Below are 18,027 nucleotides of genomic sequence, written 5' to 3' on the forward strand. Positions count from 1 at the left end.
AAATAAAGGCTTTTATTTAACAGCAATTTTAATACAAATTTATTAGTTATAACTGAAGATTTTTCAAAACTTGCATAACCTCTATGTACACTTTTTAAGATGTAATTTTTTTGTTCAAAATTAAAAGTATTGAATAAGTACATGTCTTAAAGTGTACTACATTATTTTCAGAACTTAGGTAAGTGTTTGTTTAAAAATAAGTATGCAGTGGAGAGAAAATTAAAACTTATTTTATACAGTTAGTAACTGTAAGGGCCCCATTTTGTATATGGTCCCATGTTGTTCCTTTTTGTTGTTACAATTATGTAGAAAGAGTGCTTTCTAAATCAGAAGTTGCAAAAGATAATAATTTTGGCTACATGTTGTTTTTTAAATTAAGATTACAATTTTGTATTTTCTTCCCACTTTTTCTTTTGCATATGTTTAGGGAAGATATTTAAAATCAAATATTTGTTTCTAGGTATCGATACACTTATATAACCGTGGATCCACAGATTGAGACTGTTGATGGCAATAGGTATGATGTACTTTTCATAGGAACAGGTAAGGACCAAAAATTGATCGGTTTTAGCATGTAAGATTATTTTAAGTTTACTCTTTGTGAAAGTATTTTGTGTTATTTACATAGTAAGAATGAATGTGGGAAAGGTTCAAATATCCCTTGTGGTTTGCTTGCTTAATTATATAAGACAGTATTAGATTTGAACACCTGAATGTATTAAGAATAAATATTAATGATAGTGGTCATTATAGGAGAAAATAACTTGGATTCTCTAGAATAAAATGTATGAATGCACTAGATATAAAAATGAAAATTGTGACTGTCAGGACAGCTTATGGAAATCATGGAATAAATAATACAATTTTCAAGGCAGTTCAAGAGAAATACAAAATTTTTTATGTATAGTGATATTTAGAAAAGCATTTATATGCATTATTTTTCTAGTACTTTTTAGCGATAACACGAACTAAAATAAACAGCTTACAAAGTATGTAATTTGAAATGTTTCAGACAATGGAAAAGTAATCAAGGTTGTTAATGCTGCCAGTTCATCAAGTGATGGTGAGGTGGTTCCAGTAATTGTTGAAGAGGTTACTGTGTTCCAGAATGGAGCTCCTATCACCAGTTTGTTGGTATATAACTCTGCTTTCCAGTTCAAACTGGTTGTTGTTTCTCAAGATGAAATATATTCCATTCCACTACATGACTGTGAACGCTACGCAAGCACATGCAGGTTAGCTAACTCCTTGTCGTTTAACCTGTGAACTAGTATTTTATAATGGTGACCTGAAATGTGAGGGGAAGGTTATTATTGCTTTGTATTGGGACTTTTTTCTTTTCTCTGAGGTTTGTTTCAGTACTTTAGATTGATTTACATATTTATAAAATGATTGAGAAATATCATATAAATAGAATTATTTATGGTATTTAAAAAAGTTTTCATCATTTGTGACTTAATATTGTAGTGTTTACCTATCCTTTTTTATTATCACAATGCCTCAGTTTAAATGTTACTGCTGGTGAATAAGATGAAACTATTTTCTAATCATGAAGATGAGACTTCAGTTGAAGCATGACAGATTGAGTTTTTAATTTCAGTATTTGATGCAAATTGCCTTTAGTTAAATTACTAGGTCCACGGAATGAGAATAAAATAATATTTAAATAAATAAAAGTGTTAATAAGGTTTCTTCAATCACCATCACTTGTGAATTACTAGCTATTTTTTTTGTATATTTTGCAGTTAATAAGTTTCAGTATTAGCTAACTATAAAAGTGAGGTTTGTGTCTTTCAGTGATTGTGTAGGCTTACAGGATCCATACTGTGCATGGGATGAGAGTCGTCAGCGTTGTACCAACGCGGGACCAAGGTTGGTGCTTGTCTAATATAGTAGATTATAGTTTAGTCATTTGAGTCAGTTGATATAAAACTTGTAAGTTTATAATATGAAAATAATGTAGAAAGTTTGATGACATACTTTTTTTTGAGTGTTTGTTACTTAAACAAAATATATAAAGACTTTCTACTAAGCTATAGTTGGTTAGAATATCAACAGGAGAGAAATTGAGCTTTGTCCACCAATAAACATGATTAATCTTTTTTTCTTCTTTTTTATAGGGGATGGGTTAGAGGAAAATTTGTACAGAATGTATCTCATGGTTGGGATGAAAAGTGCCCTGAGAGTAAGACCTAAACATTTTTTAATTTTGTAAAGTTTTGTTGTGTATGTTGAAGAATATTTCAGTAATAATAGTTTTTAATGCTCTAATACTTTTTAAGATAAGTTTTTAAATGGAAATGAATCAGTTCTCCATTTGCTTGAATAATTGACAAATTTTTTGTTAAATTTTAAAATGTTAAATATACTTTAATAAGAAACTTGATACAAGAAGAAAAAAAAATTGATTGAACATTCTTAGTTATTGAAATATCTGGTAGTGTAATAAAGACATGTTTATAGAAATCATAAGTATGTTCTGTGGTAAAAATAGTTGTATGAATATTAGACAGCTGGAGTCATCAAGTTAATTATATAAAATCCATTGTTAAATATCTAGAAATTAGTTTCAAAAATTCATGATGCGTCAGTGGAGGGCAAGAAAGTATGAAAAGTTTCAGGTGCTCATTCCTGAAAATAATTCAAGAATTGTTTCATCAAGAAAAGTAATGTATAAGTGAAGTAACATACTTAAGGAAGCTAATTTCAGATGTATGTGCATTTCTTTTAAAATGTTAATACCCATGGTGTTAGAAACTTTAATTCATTTCCTGTAATTTTTTAGAGTGAAATGAATATGATTTTGGATGTAATGATATATAGAACTTCTAAAACTTTGCAAATAATAAAGTGACATGAACTGTAAAATTAAAAATATCATACAACCTTGTGCAGTAATGCTAAAAGTTAATAATTTTGCTTATTAAGAATTTATTGAACTATATATTTGATGACATTATTAAGCCCAAATGTAATATGTTGTAGATTGATTTAAATTTTCTTATGATAATGAAAAATTGTGTCATAAAGAAATATCTTTCCTTCCCTTGGGGGTGCTTCTCAATATTATATGTAAACACTACAATCAGCACCAGTTGCTTAAGGCTTAAGCTGTTATATATCAATATTAATTTTTACACTCCTTGAAGTTGGATACCATGTTAACATGGTTTTTTTTCAGTAGGTAGAAAGAATTACTGAGGACATATGTCTCTAAAAAGAAGGAATGCAATTGAACAAAATATGAAATAAACAGCAATGACTATATTGATTTAACAACTATTTGAAAATAAAATATAGATTTTAAAATATTTAATAAACAAATACTGTAACATAAATCAATACATTTATTAAAAAGAAAGACAAGCTTGAGGAGAGCAGATGGAATCAAACCTTTGATTCAGCCATAAATTACATGTAATAATAAATTTTCAATAAATGGGAGAGCAAAATACAATTATTGTAATATTAAGAGTTGCAAATATGATTCATTTTATTTAAGTTAAAAAAAAAACGAATTAAGCATATGTTATGTATATGTATTTCTTATACATTTAGCTTTTTATTGTATAGAAAAATATTATAAAGGCATTCTCAAGGGTCAGTTAGGTATAAATAACTTGCAGTTGTTATATAGACTCCATAATGTGCTATGGCAAATGTTCAATTGGGATAGAAAATACTGAATCAGCAAAAATTCTGATTCACAATAATACATATCTGGCAGTCTTCACATTGGAACATTAGTTTATAGATGGGTAATTTGCTACCATGATGATTGTATTTTCCTATACTTGTAACAAGTGAAGTGGCATACATTTACTATCCATTTGTATGGTGAAGGCACGCCTGAAGTATCCGTGTGCTTGATTCTTGAGACGTGATTTTGTTCATATTTTTCACAACTGTGCTTCATGCTGTTGTGTTAGTATGAAATCGTAAAAAGGATCTTCATGACTAAGCATCCATAACTTTAAAAAGTAACTTACTCCTGTATTATTGTACATGAAGATGTCTATCACATTGAATGAAAGGTAGTTCAAAAATGTCTTTCAACAACATGAAAAAACAAAGTTTGGTCTCTTGTAAGAATATTCATTTAATTCAATGTAATCTTTTAATAAACTCAATTAATCAGTTAGCAACTTCCACAAGTGTCTCAGATTGATATGACATTATGTAGGTTGTGTCTAATGCTATAAAATACAAGGGTATGTAGTATTTGTCAGGAAAAGGTTTTTTGCACAGTGCTATGGTAAAATTATCCGTTTTGATTAAAAATCGTAATTAAATTATCTAGATTAAATACTTTAATGTTATAAATATATTGCACGTTTTTGATATGTGCTCATTTGGGATTACTGACTTATGACAGCATAGATTAACATTTTGAAATGCTTCAACAGACCTCTTGCAAGTCTTATTGAAATTATTAATGCAAAAGGGTATAAGGAAAAAAATTGATTTTATATATCACATTATTGTATCTACAAGTTCTACCAAGATTTTCCTCTAACTGTGCTTATGAGTAACACCTGTAAGTTACTCCCCCAATTTGACAAACTTATTTTAGCTTTCACGTGCCCTGACCTCTGTTTTATTTCCCCTAGCAATCAGAAGGCAACTGTAAAATCGAGTCCCGATACAGTATATCACTGATTGTGAATGTGGTATTGCATGAGAATTTTCAAAGAAATGTTTTCTTACAAACTTTAAAGCGTATCCAAGATTAATTATGTATCTTTCAGATGGGCAACTAAAAAAAATAATTTAATTGCACGTGTTGAGGGTTCTTAATTTTAGACACTACCAAGATTATGTTGGGGTCTAAGTTGTGACAAACATTTCTGAAAGACTGATTCAAAAGTCTTATAGCATATTTAAATCAAACCATATGTTTTAAATATTCTAAAAATGAATGGAATATAGGTACTATGGGCAGACATCTGAAGGTTAATTCCTTTCCCATCTTGCAGTGATTGATAGGAAGGAATTTGATTTAATCTTTTTGTTCCATCACACACTTGAATGGTTGGTGAACGTCAGTTCTTTTGTTTTTATAATCATTTAAAATGTATAGTCGTGTGCTGTAAGCTGTAACTCGTGAAAGAATTTTCTTTTCTCATGTTTTTTGTTCATCCATCTTTTGTTGGATTCTCATTAAGTTAATACTTTTTTTTTTTTTTTCCTACAGCAGAGTTAGGGACTGAAACAACCCCTACTACCACCAGTGCCCCTACATGTCCTCCTTGTCCCTTAGAATGCACCTGTCCTTCAACAGAGGGGGCAAGGGATGTTACTGAGCATGAACCTGGTCAGTTTGTGTTCCCAGCTTCATTTGGGATAACAGACATGTAGCAAAACTAATCTCTTAGTTATGTACATGATAGTGAAGTAAATTATGCTTTAAGAACTGCTTCACCTGTCATCTGTTTCTATAGTTGCTTACTAATTCTCACTACAATGTGGTATAACATCTTTCTTGGCTTATCTTTTTATACTCTTTCTGTTTTTACTTGGGGTTCTTTGCTTTTCAATACTAATACAGATGCTAGATGAAGAAACAAAATGTATTTTTTCATTGCTTGTATAAATCCGCCCATATGATACCAGCCTAAGTAAAGCACGTGCACAGGAAGTTCACAAATTCCACTGTTGCATATTAATCAAGTCCCATTTCTGCATTAAAAGTACCAGTGAAAACAAAAAATAAATAAAAAATAAACTGTGCCATTTCTCTTTCACAAAATACTATGAGATTATTTTTTAGAAATGTATTAAAATATATTGAAGAATCCTCCAACTATACAAATTCTTATTAAATTAAACTTAAAGATCATAGTTTACATTTGAAGTAAATAATCTCAGCTTTGGCAGTATTATTACTTTGATGCTTATTCACCTTGTTTGACTAAGAGTAGTTACATAAGTAAAAGGTGTAGCTGACTGGTGGGTTGCTCTCCATTTGGCTAGCTGTTGTTAATTAGGGATAGCTGTGTCTGAGTCTTAGGTGATTTATTTAGACACTACAATTCATGTGTCATGCAAGGGTGTTATTCAAGTTGAAAGTAAGGGCTAAGTCTATAATACACTAGTTTGAAATAAGTACAGAAACTGAACCAGGCAAACTTCTGATATTGACTTTGAATACCAATTTTAAGGAAATTAACTTTCTAATGATATTATTAGAATGCTACAGCTATTATAATTATGTTCAAATGATTATTCACAAGTAGATAGAATACATTTATTGTCTATTAAATTAAGATTTTGTAGTTTAATCAACAGGAATGCTGGCAATTGTTTCATATTTATCGACTGTTGAGTAGGGATGCTTCTTTTTATTATGATAAAGGTGTTAACACACTTTTGTTTGTTAGTAACAATACAAGAAGACATCTAACTGATGTTAAAAAGTTAGATCTGCCTGTTAAAAATAATTCAAAAGCCAGGAAATGCTTTAAAATGTTAGTGAGTTTCATCTGCATATATTTTAAGATACAAGTACAAAAACAGACCTCACTGATCAAGAGCACAACCTGGAACACTGTAATAATAAACATCACGTAAATAAAGTATGTTTTGAATATGAAGGAATTACTATATCAGAAAGACAAGCTGTGAATTCCACTAAATTTTATGGGATTGATATAACATTGATAGATAATTGTGCTAGCATTTTAGAAAAAACAAGTTAACTATACACAGACTACTTAGTGAGTCAAAAGTAATTTACAACTGAAGTGCTTAAAAAAAAATTCTAGATAGAAAATATATAGGAGCAGCACTAATACAGAAACTTAAACTCAGTCAATCAGGATGAAGGATGTCTTGTTTAATACTTTGTTTTCATTTCATGATAGAATCAAATATTTTGTCAACTTTAATGGATTATATTATTTTTGTATAGTGTTGTTGTATATAACTTTCGTCTTGCTGTTGGTGAAGTCCGTGCTTCAGGCAAGCATATAACATGTGTCTAACTAATTTTTTTTAAAACTTTATCCTTAATGCTATATCACTTTTGAGCTGTGCCAGGTGACTTGTTGTACTGATATTAATGATTGGCACAATCCTCAAAGTTTAGTTATTGAGGTGGAAGTACATGTAGATATTTAAAAACTTTTATCTTAATTTGTGTTGTTCAAATAGATAATAAAATGCATAATGTCAAATGGAAGGTTTGCTTATCAAAATAAAGTACTCCAAACTGTGTCTACTTGGCACATTCTTCCTTCCAGTGAACAGAAACAGTTAGCTCAGAATTTCATATTTTTACAATAATTGAAATGTTATTAAACAAACATCTTATTCTAGTTGTGTAAAAGAAATCACACTTTCACTACAAAGTACTCTTCAAAAGTATAGCAAAAACATTGGTAGTTAAAATGATCATGAGAGGTAACCTTGTTAAGATTTGATGGTTTATTACTACATGTCATTTCTCTGCAGTTTATTTGCTTAGCAGTATCTTTATCTCTTGCTTTTGGTCACCTTGTTGTTACACTTTTTCTCTTGGTGATTTGGACTTAATTAACTTGCTAATTTAAGCCACTTTGCATTAATTGTGCTATATATTTATATCTATCCAGATTGTAAAAGGGATAATCCTTCTTCATCAGTTTCATGATTGTATCATAAATTGGCATTGTGGTATCACATGGCTAGGTGCGAGTTGTTCCACTTGGTTTTGGTACAAGCTGTGAAGTGTGCAGTAATTATCCCCCAGATACCAAGACAGATACAAATGGCTTACATTTTTGAATAATTGATAAACCCACATGTGAGAAGTTTTGAATTATAATTAGCCATTGCTGTTTCCAAAATTGAAACCTTGTTAAAAGCCAATCTTGTTACAACAATGTTTTAGTTAATAAAACTAAAATTGTGTTACATCTGTTACAAACTTCTATAGGACTACAATTTTTTTCAGTTGAACGTTGAATTGCTTCGTTTCCTTTGTTATATCATCAACAAGTGTATACTTTAAAAAAAAAAAGTATTCAGTTAATAGCATACTTTAGGCCATGAAATCAAATACATTTTTCTTAGGGTTTAGTTGTACAGGCTGTCAGTTTCATTGTTTATATTTTTTACAGTACGAACATGTTCTGTTTGAATAGTTTACCAAAGGTCAGTATTAGTAGCCACGTGCGTCTGCTTTATAATATTTGGCTTCATACATGATATGAGACTTTGGATATTGTTACACGTGTCCTTGATATGCACTCCTGTTATACACTTGATAATTATTTTTGGTCCATCCATTCAGCTTACCTTCTTTGATTAAGTAATATTAAACACGTAGCCCCCCCGCTAGTACAGCGGTAAGTCTATGGATTTACAACGCTAAAATCGGGTTAGATTCCCCTCGGTGGGCTTCGCAGATAGCCCGATGTGGCTTTGGTGAAAAAAAAATACACACACACACATTAAACATGTATTATTGCAGTGTATTATGTTGTGGGTTTTTATGTTCTATCTTGGCTAATCATGTACTTGTTTACATGTGCTACACTTCTTATTTTAGTTTTTCTTGTGGCATCAGTAAGTCAGTGTGGTCAACTTAATTTTTAGTTTCACCCTAAAGTACATAATGTTCTTTGGTTGGAAACTATATTATTTAATTATTCATATTTTTTATCACTTATTATAACTAGGCTTGCAGTATTAAACACAGTAATCTTGGTTATTAGTCAGTATTTATGTTGGGGATTGATTACATTAGTTTTTCAGTGTTTAAAGAGTTTTTCATATTTTCACTGTTTATCTCATTTAACTTGTGCAGTTTTAATACTTTCATTTTATTTGTTAAATTTGTATGTTTCTGTACAACTTAGCATTTTGTTTTAAACTCTGTATTTGGTTATATGTAATCTTCAGTATTTACACTTTTTTGGTATCAGTTATTGAGTGAATTGATTCATGGTTTCTCTTTGATAATTGTATATAAAACACATTAGCATTTACTTATGTTACATGACATGATTTAGGCTTAACTAATACTGGTATTTTCATTGTCAGCCAATAGGTAAGGGTTTCTCACACTTGTTTCCCCTCCCAAAGTACACTGAAACAGTAACATTTTATTTTACTTGTGGGAAAGTGGGAACAAATTCCCACTGATACCTGAAAAGTAGACAGGGGTAAAAAAATATTTTTTTATTGTACTTTTACGAGGTGATTGCAATGGAATTGTCATTCTAATGTAATGTATTTTTTTGCAGCTGGCTCAATACACACAATTTGAAAAAAGCTACAATAACTAATGAAGTAAACAGAATGTTTCAAAGCTTTAAAGTGGTTAATCTGACAATGAACATACCTACTTTTTAAGAGCATGATATATTTTTTGATTTCAGAAAACATAAATTTTGTTATTTTTGCATACTGCTAAGTAAGTTAATGTAAATAATGCATAAATGTTTGATATTTACCTTTCTTAATACCACATTCTTACAGCAATTCGTTAGTTCTGTTATCAAATAAAGTTGAGCTGGTTTCTGGGTTAAGTTTTATGCAACAACTTTACAATTGAATCTTTACTTAATAGACTATGGAAGACCATGTGTATAAGTTGTAGGGTACTGAAGAACAAATAATTTGTTCTTCAACCTACAGGTTGCAGGAAGTACGTCTGTTTATATATTTTTTTATTTTAAAAAAAGTTTAAAATAGCTTAATGTTTGTGAAAACTCCTTGAGACCTTTTCTTTTGGGGAGAAATAGGGAAATATATTCTAATTAGTTATTTAAAAAGCTACATGCATATTGTCCATTATAGGTTCATGCTTAGTTTATGATTCAGCTCCTGCACCTTGAAAGTGTAGTTCTATATTGAACACAATATATTGTCCTTTGTGGGAGTATATACACTGCTGGTCAAAATCTTAAGGCCAATGAACATAAAGAAAAAATATACATTTTGCATTGCTAGACTCAACCACTTGTTTGAGTAGAGTTTTGAAAGATGAAAATAAGAAAAGGGAAAATAAAAAAAACCTTTTATCATTTAATAGGGAAAATGTGAACACTACGAAATTAGTCTAAATACTAGCTGGTCAAAAGTTTAAGACCTATACCATAAAGAAGTCCTAAACAGGGTAGGAAATGCCCAATCAGAAGTCTCAGTAGTGAGTTGCACGATCATCGTTGCGAATAACTGCAAACATTTGCTTTGGCATGGTTGATATAAGCATTTGCAGAAGGCTGGCTGGAATGTTATTCCAACTGGTGAAAATGGCTTCATGAAGATCATGCACTGTTTGGAATTGACATCTATTTCTATAGACATCTCTTGCCATCCACCCCCAAACATTTTCAATGGGGTTTGGTTTGGGCAAACATGCTGGATGGTCCAAAAGAATCACGTTATTTGCCATGAAAAAGTCCTTTGTTTTACAGGCATTGTGGGTTGCAGCATTGTCCTGCTGAAAGATCCAGTCATTTCCACACAAGCAACGGCCTTCAGTCAATAAGGATGCTCTCTTGAACGTGCCAGTGTAGCCAGCTGCTGTTTACACTCCTGTATAACCTGAAGTTCTATTGTTCCATGGAAGGAGAAAGCACCCTAGATCACGATGGAACCTCCTCCACTGTGTCATGTAGAAAGTGTCTCTGGTGGGATATCCTTATCATGCCAGTGACGTTGGAAGCCATCTGGACCATCCAGGTTAAATTTTTTCTCATCAGAGAACAAAACCTTCATCCACTTTTCTACGTCTCATGTTTGGTGCTTCTCAGCAAAATTTAACTGAGCTGTCTCGTGGTGTGGAAGGAGGCATGACCTTTGAAGACTTTTACTGTTTTTAAAGCCTTTCTCTCATAGATGCCGACTTATTGTTCTTGAGCTGCGTTCTACATCTGTAAGTGCCTTAATTTGGTTTGCCAATTTGCTGGTGTCTTGCCAGACAACCCGACAAATCCTCCTGCTCAATGCCGGCAAAATTTCTTGGACTGACCACTTGAAATTCTCGTTCCTTATCCCTCAGGGTCTTTTAAGATATTTGCAACAGCAGTTTTACTACACCCAGTCTCATCAGGGATGGCACATTAAGAGAGATTTTACTTTTGCAGCTCAGCAATTCTGCCACGTTCAAAGTCTGTCAACTTTTTAGCCTTTGCCATATTTTTACCCAATGTAACACAGGAGATATCAGTAGGAGATGTTGACAACGCTAATGCTTGAACACAAATGACTAAATTTCATTACATGTTTTTTGATTAACGCTTCATTTCAGTATGGTCTTAAACTAATTTCATAGTATTCACATTTTCCCTATTAAATGCTAAAAGGTTTTTTTTTATTTTCCCTTTTCTTATTTTCATTTTTCGAAGCTCTACTCAAATAAGTGGTTGAGTCTAACAATGCAAAATGCATATTTTTTCTTTATGTTCATTGGCCTTAAGATTTTGGCCAGCAGTGTATATAGTAAATGTTTTGTTAGGAAAACAATGGTAGAAAACATTTGGTGGCCCCAATATGTCCAATCATTGATCTTCACTTTAATCAAAGTTGACACTGGGAATACCTTCCTTGTATTGGTTTTATAGGACTGCTGGATTGAATAAAAAAGTAACAAGTAATATTAATATTTATAATAAAATTCACATTAACTGCAGATGTTTTTTATTCACTTTTTGCTAACTTTGCCCACTGCAGATTCAAAATCTGAGACATGCAAAAATAGCATGTTGGATCAATTTTATGTCCTCTGTGAGTCAATACCTAAGAGGCCTTTCATTATTATTATAATTCATGAGTTGAGCTGGACAGTGACAGACAAAAGGCTCTCTGAAACACAATCTAGGGCAGTTAATTATTGGTAGTGAAAATAGATGTGGTATACTATTTTTACATGCCTCTGATTTTGAATCCACAATGGATGAAAAAAAAAGAGAATTTATTTAAGACGAACTCTGCAGTCAACAAGTCATACACAATTTTATCACAAGTTTTAGGCTTATTGGTTTCTAATACCTCATCATCTTTCTATTTAAAATGTAGTAATTAATTTTCTTTTTGTTTTTTTTAATGTAATTTCTTTGATGTGACACTTTATAAAACTATTTTTTTAACATTTAAAGACATTCCAAAATGTTTTAACTATTAGCAACATCTATTCAATGAAATGTATCATTTAAAAGACTGAATATGTTAGGGTTTTTAGGACCAAGTGTTAAGACAAGGATTGGTGGTAGTGGTGGTTATGGCAACTTCCCTAACAATGACTGTATCTTGCTCTTCTAATCATACTTTTATTCCTCTAGCTTGGTAAAAGTTTTCTGAATTAAATACCTAACTTTCTTTCTTACTGTAACCACTTTATCTTCTGTTGATAGTATCACTTACTCTAGGTAGAACAAAATAGAATTGTAGCCAAGTATCAAATGGTTTTATTTTAGACATAAAATTTTGTAACATCTAATAGAAGTTACAGCATTGTGTTTTTGTGTATTGTATTTGCTAGTGTTGCTTAACTTAGTTGACATTAGCAAAACAACACATTTATCACCTTGATAAGTTTGTATAATTTAGACTTTGTTTCTTGTAATTATAATTATTCAGAGTATTGCATGCAAGTCACAGAAAAGGAACTTGTATAAAACATTTCCTGATGTTTTTATAGATAATTGTATGCTGCAATTACATGATATTTTGTTTATTATGTTTAACATTCAGTAAACATTAAACTTCTTAGCCTAAAACAGTTTTTAAACAATTTTAAATTATCTTTAAGTTTCAAAGTTTTTGTATGATCTTTGACTTTTTTGACAGAATATGGTTCGGTTGTTTAGAAAATTTTACAAATATGTTTAATTACATTTAAGAATGAAGAAAGTCAACACTTAAAGAAAAGGCTAAGTGAAGTTAATATTAGTTATTAACTATCTATAAGAGTAAAAAGGTTTAATTTACTTTGCTTTACACAAGTTACTGCATTGCTAAACATTTGTAAAATTCATTTGTAAACTCAGACTGAGAGGGAGTAACTTGTTAGACCAAATAAATAGAGAATGAAGAATTATGTTTAATTCTTTAGGAGGTGAAAATGACTAATGGGCTACATGATTAATTTCACACTTTACCTAATATTTATTCCAGTATGATAATGTTGTAAAGCAGCAGATGTTTCATTCATGTGTTTTTCAGTTATAAATTGTTACTTTATTTTTATGTTGTGTTGAACAAGTGATAATGATACTTAGTAACTTATGTCACTAAAAATATTGATTTACAAGGTATTCCAGCTTTTCATATACTGCTAATATTTGCATCTGTAGGTGAATTTCATGTAGGGCAAAGATTATTTAATTGACATCTTTGTTAAAGACAAAGTATGGTTAAACTGTGTAGCATTGTTTCAAAGATTTACCATACTGTAAGTCTTATAATGTTGCTTTCCTCAAACTATTCCCACGTTGTTGCTTCGATTAATTTGGTTAAATCTGCTTTAGAACGTCCTCCCAGCTCTGACAGTTCTCCTGGTGGTTCATATTCACATCATCAGGCTAGTCGACATGATGGTGATAAAGAAGATGTAGTGTCTACTGTTGGCAGTCAACTCAGTGATAATGGTAAGCCCCATTCCTCTGTAGCAGTGGCCGACTAACTTGAATTAACTTTTTCACTGCCCTCTTGTAACACATGCATTTTCTCAACTGCTGCTGCTACTCACACAAAATCTGTTATTTCTGTTACAACATGCATGCTCAAAGATTTCTAAGCCTATCTAATGAAGACACAGTAGGAACCTTTGAGATCTGTCAACCAAATCCAAAAGGTTACTCATGTAAGGTGTGATTCTAACAATCTGTTTGTTTCTTGTCATATCTATTTAGTCATTCATGTGACCAATGTGCTATAAACAGTTTTTAGATCCAACTTTTGGTACATATGTGTGAGTGTGGATCTATATACATTTATAAATCTCTCTCTCTCTCTGTCTCTGTCTATCATTATATATTATATATAATTTTTCATGTTGAAGTCATTTAAATACTTAAGCAGTATTAAATCTTTTAAAAAATTTTGCACATAAACTCTTAACTAATGGTTAGGCAACAACTTTGCTTATGTCTGTATCTTTATTTTATATAACAATAATTCTTACTAATATGTTTGTTGTGCGTATTCTTAATAGATTTACAGCTGATATATTATTGTTTTGGTCATAATATCTTTGCTCACTTTCTCATTAGAGGCACAGTTTTTGTATCTTAAAATGAACAAATTTGCAGGAGAACCAGTATAATTTATTATGCTTATGGAAACTCCATAACCACATTGTGATTATTTGAAAGCAAATAATTAAAGATAGGTTTCTGATGTAGGACTGAAAGATCAGAAATGTACAATCTATATAAGAAAGAAAGATCTATGGAAAATAGATTAAGAGAAATAAAATAATTCTAGCTTTTAAAAGATCTATATATATATATATATATATATATTTTTGTTAGCCATAGTCATAAAGTTTGGAAATTGTAAAACACAAATGTTGTATTATTAATACCATCAAATTAAAAGTTCTTAAAACTTTTAAGTAAGCAATGGACATATAAGGATCACAGTTGTATTTCATAAGTATACAGCTTCTACTGGTGCAGATGGGAAGTTTGAGTATTACTACTGTTCAAAATTATAATTGGAGAGGGGGTGAATTAAAAAGATATTAAGTGGATTTTATTACTTTATGTAAAGATGATAATAACATTTATATTAAAATTGTAAAACTGAAATGTCAGTTATAAATCTATACAAAGGTAATCTGAGGGAAAGTCAAGCAGAATTTTTAAAAACAATGTAATGTACAACATATTAGACTTAAATAATATAAATTATTTTGTATTTACTAATACTCTAATTCCAGAACCACTTTAATGCAATGTAACTAGCAGCATATTATTTCACATTTTTATTAGCTTCAAGTCACTCTCACATCTACATTTTGTATTATTTGCTTTTTAGTACATTGAAAAATTTAACTATTTTGATGTGTGGATTATATTGAGTACAGTGTACGATGTACAAATTATAGAGGCTAGATATTATGATATGAACTCTGAAAGCAACTTAAATTTCAAATGCACTATGTAGGATGTAAACAGTACTCTTAACAAATATGTTTATGCATGTTTTACACCCATGTTAAACCTAATGGAATGAAAGTGGGATATTTGTTTAAATATGTAATTATACACATCCTGTGATCAGTTCTTCCAACAAAACTAAGTAGCACAATTATTGTAACTACATACATCTTACTAGTTCATCCAAAAAAATAACAAAGCAACTAAATTGTTGTTACACTGGCTCTTTCTCTTAGCCAGTCAGTTTAAATCATTTTAAATAAGCAGAAAATGAAATTAAGCTGTTGATGTGTTTTGAAGGTTTAACCAACAATGCCACTTTTTCAGTCTGAAAAAGAACAATATTCTGTTGCCATTAATATAACTGTTAAGGACTGGTATTTTGTTGCTATTGTTACAGACGTTGAAGAGCAGTGTTCTGTTGCTATTGTTACAGCTGTTGAAGAGCAGTGTTCTGTTGCTATTGTTACAGCTGTTGAAGAGCAGTGTTCTGTTGCTATTGTTACAGCTGTTGAAGAGCAGTGTTCTGTTGCTATTGGTACAGCTGTTGAAGAGCAGTGTTCTGTTGCTATTGGTACAGCTGTTGAAGAGCAGTGTTCTGTTGCTATTGGTACAGCTGTTGAAGGGCAGTGTTCTGTTGCTATTTGAAGGGCAGTGTTCAGCTGTATGGTACAGCTGTTGAAGAGCAGTGTTCTGTTGCTATTGGTACAGCTGTTGAAGGGCAGTGTTCTGTTGCTATTGGTACAGCTGTTGAAGGGCAGTGTTCTGTTGCTATTGGTACAGCTGTTGAAGGGCAGTGTTCTGTTGCTATTGGTACAGCTGTTGAAGGGCAGTGTTCTGTTGCTATTGGTACAGCTGTTTAAGGGCAGTGTTCTGTTGCTATTAGATTCCCAGTTTACTGCTGAAGTTCACCTTTCAAAAGTGCTTGAATTAAGATTTTTTTTATTAATTTCTTTTGCTATTAGTACAACTGGAAGCAGATGGATATCAACAGCAACAAAAAATTCTGGAATTGTTTTCTGTTTCCATAATATTTGATATGAAATATTAGGAAGCAATGCTAAGAGACTTTACCCTACTTCTGGAAGTAATGAATAAAAGTATTTCTTGATCTACAGAATCTTTACAAGTTTCAAAAATACATGGCAAAAATATTCTCAAGTAAATTTTTGTTCATTACAGTTGTTTGCTGACATGGATGACATTTATAGTATTGCTTTAGGCTTACCAATCAGTGTTATTCAAAGTGTAGTTTTAGATATTTCATGATGTATTTATATAAATTCTGACTAAAGCAAAGCATTTGTACATAAAGCAAACTGCCACTAACATTTGAAGTGTAAGCAGTCAAGTCTTGCAACTGTAAAAACAAATAGTGACAAATAAAACAACTGTGCATATCTTTTGATGCCTTTGAAAAATAATATTTGGTTAGGGATTCTGATATTCTTAATTTATTATATCCAAGTGTCTCATTTATTAATGGTCAAGTAACCTTGACTTGATACTGTCTCATTTAAAGTTACTGTTTGTCTGAAATAGTAAAGTGTTTTAACACCAAGCTTGTTCATAACTATAGAGTCCAGTATGGCCAGATTGTTAGGGCATTCACCTTGTAATATGAGGGTTGTGGGTTTGAATTTCATGCTTCCCCTTCCAGCCTTAGGGGCATTATAATATTATTGTCAATCCCATTATTCATTGGTAAAAGAGTAGCCCAAGAGTTGATGGTGGGTGATGATAACTAGCTGCCTTTCTTCTAGTCTTACATCGTTAAATTAGAGACACCTAGTGCAAATAGCCCTTGTGTAGTTATGTGCAAAATTCAAAACAGACAAATAATTTATAACTTTTTATTTTCCGTGCATTCTGGGGTGAAATTGATTTGAATCAAACTGCACTCCTTCTATTAAACTGTCATCATACTTGCATAAATTCCCTTTAATGTTTGAATTTAAACATGTTATTCACTTTCTTTTAATTTTCTGTTATGAATTTTGCTTTTTTTCTCTCTCTCTTTATCCATAAATACTAATTAATTGTATTTTTTTTCTGTAAATGAGCAGTTACAGTGTCACATAACTTTTATAGTTTTCATAAAAGAAGGTTCCTGAAACAGATTGAGTAAAATCACATTACTTGAATAGACAGATTAATGGATGTATGGCAAACTCTAGATGCACAAATTTCAAAAAACGACTACCTTTATGAAGTAAAATGCACACTGTTTTATTAACCTATTTTCTCATAATTCAGTCAGTAATAGCATATCTTAGTACTGTGTAAATTATTCTTATGTACGAGGCTTCAAAATTGTCATACTGTAATGCTCGTAATGTAATAAATATTGATGAATGGAATAACTCCAAATAATAGATGAAACTGTTCTTGTATATTATTCTTTTATTCATATAAATAGTAATTGTTATGTGCTGTTGCTTGAGTTACTCATAAATGGTTCCCTGATTTATAACAGTATTCACAGGTATGAATATTGTTATCTTAGTGTTTAGTTTGTCAGGTCACAATTTACTTATTAGTGTTAATCCATAGTTAAAAATACAAGGTCTATTAAACTTGTGGACCTTTTGAAGTATCTCTAGTCATGAAATATCTTTCTTTCATAATGGTTTTCTTGGTTACTGTTCTGCTTGCTTGAAATGAAATTGAAAGAAATCTAACTCACAAACAGTAAATGAACTGTTTCTTTTTGAATATTTTTTTATAAATATGTTATTTTTCAATAACCTTAAATTCAAACTTATGGAGCATCAGTTTCAGTCACTGAGACACGTGTTTATTTATTACAAAATTGGAAGGTGTGTAGAATACAAACTTCTCTTTCCTTTTGTTCACTTGATTGAACTTTTGGGTTGATGTGACTCTCCCTAGAGAACCCAGTGGATGTATACAAGTTAATACCATAAAATATTCA

At 31.0% G+C, this 18,027-nt stretch overlaps 1 protein-coding gene across 1 annotated transcript in view; it reads left to right on the forward strand.

Moving 5' to 3' along the window:
* Positions 1-18,027, forward strand: part of LOC143238345 (semaphorin-1A-like) — a 124,788-nt gene that overhangs the window by 92,101 nt on the left and 14,660 nt on the right. The window contains 6 exon segments of the mRNA XM_076478497.1: positions 461-543; positions 1,013-1,235; positions 1,798-1,872; positions 2,121-2,185; positions 5,195-5,314; positions 13,458-13,577. Of these exon segments, the coding sequence (XP_076334612.1) occupies positions 461-543; positions 1,013-1,235; positions 1,798-1,872; positions 2,121-2,185; positions 5,195-5,314; positions 13,458-13,577 (686 nt within the window).

Source organism: Tachypleus tridentatus, chromosome 13 (assembly GCF_004210375.1).
Source record: "Tachypleus tridentatus isolate NWPU-2018 chromosome 13, ASM421037v1, whole genome shotgun sequence".
NCBI lineage: Eukaryota > Metazoa > Arthropoda > Merostomata > Xiphosura > Limulidae > Tachypleus > Tachypleus tridentatus.